The sequence below is a fragment of the Ammospiza nelsoni genome, chromosome 3, assembly GCF_027579445.1.
Source record: "Ammospiza nelsoni isolate bAmmNel1 chromosome 3, bAmmNel1.pri, whole genome shotgun sequence".
Taxonomy (NCBI): domain Eukaryota; kingdom Metazoa; phylum Chordata; class Aves; order Passeriformes; family Passerellidae; genus Ammospiza; species Ammospiza nelsoni.
In genome coordinates this window covers 20889615-20896991 of record NC_080635.1, presented here as the reverse complement: position 1 = coordinate 20896991, position 7377 = coordinate 20889615, and the positions used below count along the sequence as shown (strand labels likewise).

General features: G+C 35.8%; 1 protein-coding gene across 1 annotated transcript in view; it reads right to left on the bottom strand.

Moving 5' to 3' along the window:
- Positions 1-277: 277 nt before the first annotated feature.
- GPATCH2 (G-patch domain containing 2) overlaps positions 278-7377 on the bottom strand; it is a 119069-nt gene continuing 111969 nt past the window's right edge. Inside the window, exon 10 of the mRNA XM_059468549.1 lies at positions 278-3991. Within this exon, the coding sequence (XP_059324532.1) occupies positions 3822-3991 (170 nt within the window). The 3' untranslated portion in view covers positions 278-3821. The remainder of the gene's footprint in view (positions 3992-7377) is intronic.

Genomic DNA, 7377 nt, shown 5'->3' with positions numbered 1-7377 from the left:
AGAATATGATAACAAAAGTATTGCAAACATCTTAAACGAGGCATTTCCTGATATTGTGGTGTAACCTCTTCAGCAGGATAATAATAGCCTAGGAAAGAAGTACTAGCAAAAAAGTACACAAAAGGCAGTGTAATAGCTTAACCTAGTATGCATTTACTTGGTACATGGGGTAAGCCACTTTAATTATATTTCCAGAAACAGCATGCCTTTGTACTCACCTGTGCAATAGCACTACTGAAAAAGGGTAGTTTAAAGAAAAGAACAATCAAAGCCCATGAAGAATTGAGTCTATTTATTTTATTCCATCTTGCATTTGTGTTGTTAGAGCAAAGCGTTCTATACAAAGCGTTTAGGTATTTACTGCTGTTCTACACCCATTATTGACCTAATTGCAGAAAGACAAATGCAGGGACAAACTTGTTAAACAAGCATATTGATAATGCTTCTCTGACTTTGACAAATATTCATTTAGATATAAGACACTGCTCATGGGTTTCTTTTATTAACAGTTAATGGCTCAATTCACAGAACTTGGAGACACCATGGAACATGTAGCAAAACACAGTGCTGATAATAGGCAACATCTCTTCTCTTCACTACACATTCTTCAGAGGAAGAATATCATGGTAACAGCTGAGCTACTGATTCAAATATTTAAATGGAAAGAATCTGGCAAGTGATGGATGACAACTTTTAGATACAAGATGATCCCGTATTTATTTATGTAGGCAAAAAACTTCAGTGTCACAGGCATAAAGAATTATTATCTGAAAAAACTTGTATATGTAGTTTAAAACAATGTGTTCCAGCTTTATAGCAGGTATCACAGTATGATTGCAGGTTAGACATAGGAAAGATCTGAAGAAAACAAACAGTAAATCCAAGTATTTTGACCTGTTTCAAAGCCAAATAACATTGCAATGGCTTTAAAAAAAAATCTGCAATTAATTTTTGTTTTGTTTCTTAACACTAGTTTTAACTGTATGAAATCACACTGCTAGAGTATCTTTAAAACCACTCCTGTGAGATGTGGAAAACTGAAAATGAAACCACAGTGTGAGCCAGAAAGGGAATTTTACTGCACAAAAAATATCTCAAAACACTACATTAAAATATTTTAATAAATCACTTTGTTCTACAGCTTCTAACAGATAACGTGTACTGTCAGCAGAGGCATCTATTGATAATACCTGGGGAAAACCAAGTGCATCTATCTCTATATCAAAACCAGTTTAACTAACCTTAATGTCTAATAGATTCTCACTAAAAGGCTGATTTAGAACAAAAAAATTTAAGGTTTTCAATCTGATTACATAGTTCATCCATTATGACAGTCTACTAGGCTGGCTGCTTCACTGCATCTGTAGGAATGCATGAAAAAAGAGTTGAATGAGCTAAAGATATTTTTCCTCAATATGTATGCATTATTTCCCTCTTACCTTTTAAAAACAGGAAACAGTTTCAAGAACTTCTGGGGCTCTACACTTATTTCTTGAGAAACTACTGCTATGATAAATTGTACAGAAATACTTCAAAGAAGTGTTATAGGTGCCATACTTCCAGTCCAAGACATGCAGGTTTTGGAACTATAGCAGAACAGTGGAATTTTAACAGACTGAGTATTCTTTTACAGTTTTACAGATAGAGCTACAACAAACAGATCTTAAAATATTCACTTTTGCAATTCACACATTGAAAATGATTTTAAGGGATTTCTGATTGCAGCGTACAAAACAAAGAGGTTGTCAGAGTTCATTTGCTCTCAGGAGCACATGGCACTGTCAGAACAGGTGCAGGCCACAGAAATGCATTATTTGGAATAACACACAAGTGGGCACCTCTGCCAGCTGCAGAATTCCAGGCTCTTGGCCCTCTGTAACTATGTGGCCTTGAAATTCTTTGGATATGGAATGTATTTAACCAAGTTCAGTTGTGCAAGAGATATTTGAAGTGGCAAACTCACATTATGCTATGCCTCAAAACCTTACAATAAAACGTATCTTTTGCTGTATAAATCCCAATTCTGTTTAAAATTTCTTATAATTTTAAAAAGTAAAACCACACAATCATACAAAGTATTTAAACAGCAATAAATGGTCTTCCTGAAACTCAAAGAACATGTGCATTCAACTATCATAAAAACAACATCAGCTACTAATCTGTAATCTCTACACTATGGTGGTATGCTGAAACAACGTCCCCAAACAGACAGTAATTGCACTGGAAAATATGAACATTTCTTTCAAGCAAATTTAATGCTATAATGCTGCTGGTTTTCCTCTTCCTGCTACTATTTTCCTGGAAAAATGGGTGAAGCTGAGAGAAAAAGGAAAGTAATAAAAACACGTCTTAAAATGAATCACTATATTTCACAGTTGCATGAGTAAAACTGTGCTCTTTTTATGCTAAAGAAATATCTTTGCAAGCATCTGGAACTAAGTATTTTTCTCTGCAGCCTGGGAGCTGAGGAAGGGAGATCCTCCTCTTGAAGAAAAAAAAAAGACTGCAGAATCAAATCCTGTTCCCTCTGCAATGAGGGTAAATGTTGCCAGCTACTAGAGGCATGGGTGGTGAGAGGAGCACGATTTTCTCCTTAGTCCATCTGAAAAACAGTTTCCTTCAGCCCTATCATTTAATTTTAAAGTGGAATTTGTTTTATCCTGCAGACTAATAAGTACCCTAGGAGCTTGATTGGTTGGTGCTTAATGAAATTGCTTCTGCTGACATTAGATACATTAGGATACTGATTAAAACACTTAATGATCCCTCTTGATTTTAAATTGCTAGCTTAGATTTGTGAGATGCCATCAAAGCATCTTTTTCCTTCCTTTCCTCCATCCTAATCCTGCTTCTCCTTGCCCTTTTTCTGTTCATGATCCTTAAAGATTGTGGCTCATTGGCAACAGCTCAGTCACAAACCAAATGTTAACACCATGTTGAATACTGCATTGTTTAAAATGTGCCAAACCCCAGAAAAACACTGAAACACAGTCATCCCTGAAATACAATTTCCTGTTTCAAAGCTCAAACTATTCTTAAATGTGGCAACACTGAGGATTATTAATATGAAGGGAAAGCCAAAGTTGGAGTAAACTTTAACTCTGTAAAGTATTTGCTGAGGAAAGATCATTTTGTAAACATAAAAACAAGTATAAAAGCATTACTTCTCAGCTTGAATGTGGAAGACAGTAATACATTGCCAGAAAATGGTGTTGGGATGAGATTCCTATGACAACAAAGCTGTTTTTCATGCTCTTAGACAAAATTGCATACCATATCACCCTCCACTGGGAAACATGTATGTATTATGGCCATAATGACAACTTATACTCAAATACTGTTAAACACTATAAATACCAGGCTTGGAAATTTTGCCTGAAAAGGGGGAAGCCACAATAGCTGTAAAAAGTTCCATTTTCCTCAACAAATCTTATCAAGGCTCTTGAGATGAAATTATACCTACAAAACAAAATTTCCTTACATACTAAAAAAAACCTGCTGTGCCAGAAGCTTTTACCAAAAAAAGTGAGTACACTGAATTTTATGCTTAATACAAACTTTAAGACCACAGAAAATAAAAAAGTAGAAGTTTTTGTACATTTTAGCACCATTGTGAAGTCAGACTCGAATGCCGGTTCTGTCACTGCGGCTGTACCTTGCAGCTGGTGGGAGCTGTGTGAAGCTCGTTGACTTCAGCCATCTTTGAGAGAAGAAAAACTGGATTTGCCGATCACAACAAATAATATGTTTGCCATTTTTTCCTTTTTCTTTCTTTTTTTTTTTTCTTTTTAAATTAATTTTGAGCTTTATTTTTATCTCTGTCAGCTAAATCCAAGTCCAAGTCCTTTGGGCCTCTGCATGGCTCGTATGGGCTCTGCTATTCCTTTGCCATCTGGTCCGAGACCTGTGCCTGGGGTCCAGCCCATACTCTGAAGCATTCTGTTTCCAATGTTGTTTTCTGGGATTGGTTGGGTGTTTTCACCTACAAACCCTGAGATTAAAGAAATACACAGCATTAATCAGCACTGCCTGCCATGTGGAGAAGAGCAGGATAATCTCCCTTAAAGCTTTAAACCTTCTTATTCTCCTAATTTATCTAACAGGTTTCTAGAACAGGCTGCCTTTGCACATGTTGACCTCTTGACTACATATGATTCTAAATAATACAGTCTAATGCTTTTATTTTTAATGCTTTTGAGGATTCATTCTGTTTTTACATATGACAAATAGTATCATATTGTATTCCAATATGGTGGATTTCACATCAGATTCAAAGAATATAAATCACCTGCAGATGTCTACCAGTATATTGCCAAGATCACATGAATTTCTAGTCCTATGCAGTTACTACGGAGAGACACATCATAGTAACATGACCATCACTCTGTTCTTAGTAATATTTATCAATGACCTCCCTCAAGAAAACCCAATAAAAACATTCTTATTAAACAATTACAGCTCTTACAGAAACAGTATAGACAGATGGTCAACCACTCTGTAATTCATATTCAACTATACCTTTACTGTTTCTCTTTTATTGAACATTGTGAATTTCGATATGTCCAACGTTACTTTTGGTGTTTTCAATTTTACTAAGTGTCATTTACACTCTCTTCTCCTTAGCATTGAGATCTTTGAGAAATGCTGCATACATACCACAGAAAAGAGTACCAACATTGCAAGTGTTAGTATATATTTGTTACAATAACAGATTAATTTTTTTATAAGAAAGGTTTTCTTCCCCCCATGAATACATCATTAAAAAAAAAAAAGTGAAGTTAAAATAATAAAGCTAATTTTTCCAGACTCCCCAAACCAGAGTTTAGAGACAATGCATGGATAAGCCTTCTAAATGTAAGTATCTTGCACAAGGGATATTTATTTCAGGAATCTGTGTTAAAATTTATCAACTTCCACCATGCAAACAATTTAAAAAGGACTGAAGGTTTTGAACACAAGCAGTTGCACGTAGACAGCTGGATTTTGTTTTCAGCATTATTCAACATCACCCTGCCCAACAACAAAATAAAAAAAACCCCTCAATGTGCCCAGCTTCCAAACTATCTGTTTGATTTTCTACCTATTTATTCTGCCTGCTACTTTTTAAAAAATACTGTAGTAGAAGCCTGTGATTTTGAGTTCTTGGAGACTATAATATTGACAAGCAGCTGGCTTATCATTATATTAACTTACTAAACAAGAACACATAAAAGTTGAACATGAGCTTCTAAAAAGCCTAATTTATCCCACACACACAAAAAAGCAAGGTCTCACAGTGGAAACTGCATATACAGAGAGAAATTCAAAATGAGAAGTGCACATTAAAAACCTCATGATGATTGTGATGATGAATTTATAGTACTCCAGCATTATCCACTATAGATCTGTTCATATTCAGTAAAACATTGGCTACATAAAAGGCAGACTGCTTTCTAGTATCTCAGTTCCTGAGTCAAAGAAAAAAAGGAGTGCATTGAGGGAAGGCATCCTTTAATACTGGTTTGAAGCTATGCTTAATGCTAGGCTTAAAATAAAGGCTTTTAAGTCAGCAGCCTCCAGTCCCTGAGAGGGTTCTTCTTGAACTGACCAGCACAAAATTCAATGTCCAAGACTTCCTTTCTTTTCAGGCCCCCACAGGCAGAGGCAATTTTCATACAAATGAGTCCCTGGCACAGCCTGGCATACACAACATGGGCTTTGTAACCTTTTCTAGCTAAAAAAAGAAAAAAATAAAAAAGGAAGGAAGAAAGGTTACTGTTCAACAAAAATTCTGGCAAACCTCATAGGTAAAACCCTGGAACTGTGTTTTGGTCCACTTTTTGTAAAAAGTGATGGCAAAAAATGAAGAATCATTCCAGTAAATGTTTGTGGAACAATTAGGGGGAAAACTTCAAGGAGAAGAGAGATCCAACAGACCTGCCAAGAAGGAAAGAGCAAGCACAAGAGTGTATTTTATGACACCTAAAAACTGGAAACATGAAACCATTCATAATGCTGCCTAGGCAGAGGCAGCAATGCTGCTGGAACAGTATGCAAGGCATAGCCTGAGACAACGTAAACAGCTTTTTTGTTTTAGTCTATTCAGGGGAAAAACCCACAGAGCTCTTCCTGTAACAGATGTACCTTTCTATATGAATTTCAATTCCTGAGACAGCCAGAGGAACCCCACAAAGAAGATATAAGAAACAACACTCTGTACTTTGACATGTTATTTAGTAAACTGGTGCTTCTATTTTTGATACCTTTTGAAGCAATTCAATGCTGTTTTTCCCTGACAAGATAATTGGAATTATTTGTTTTTAAAGACATATAAGTACTGCTAGAATATGATACCTATTTTTCCCTCCAGTGTACATACTTTTATATCTCCTATTAAAACATAAGCTCTCCCTTAGAGACCTGTTTTACTCTTGTATATCATCAGATTAAAAAAAAAGGAGAAAAAAGAAAAAGAAAGAAAAGAGAAGCCACGATAAACTTGGTTTCACAACCCACTTTTGGCAAACAATCAAACAACATACACTGTCCAAAGGATAATGTGTTTGAAGGCTTTGTACTACAGCAAGAATAAAGCAAAACCAAAACCCCACCCACCTTGCCTATATTAGTAATTGACTAATTACTCCTTCTCATAAATGAGGTGAATTCAGATTGCATTTATTTGAATAGTGAAAAATACTTAATATACCCTGGCCATTGCATTGCAGTATAGTTTTTATATGAATACTATCTATGTCTGCCTTTAACATTCCTGCAATTCTCACCCATCACTTGAAAAATTTATCTGTAATGCAATATATTTTACTTGAATCCAAAGAATGTGGATAGTGGTATTGCCCTCTTCCTCCATTTCATGTGCAATCAGCAGGTTGGAAAAAATCTCAACATTTGCATTGCTGATAGACTGCATGATGGGAGAGAGCTCTTAAAAATCATGCTACACGGTGAGCTATTCCCCTGACCCCCATTCCTGTGCTTTGGGCTTTTATTTTCTAATTAAAAGCAGTAATTGTCCTTGTAATATTCATCTTCAAGTTCAGTTTTTAATTCATGCCTATGGCACTTCTTGGACTAGCCAGTAGGGCCTGTTAGAGAGAATGGTCCAAGCACACGGCCTTGAAAAGGGCTGTGCTACCTCTGGGACGTGTTCAGTCTTGACCCACCCAGGAGCAAGAGCAAAACCAACCCATTGTGCTGTCCCACAAAAAATAACTATGCAGAATCCAATTAAAAAAAAAAAAAAGTGGGGATATATTTTTGTAATTTTAATGTTGTATGAGGTTTCCAGAAGTTACAAGGATGCCTCTGCACTAATAATTTTTAGGAATCTCCTGTGCAGTACAGCTTTTTTTTTTCTACAGATAGAAAATGTTTTTA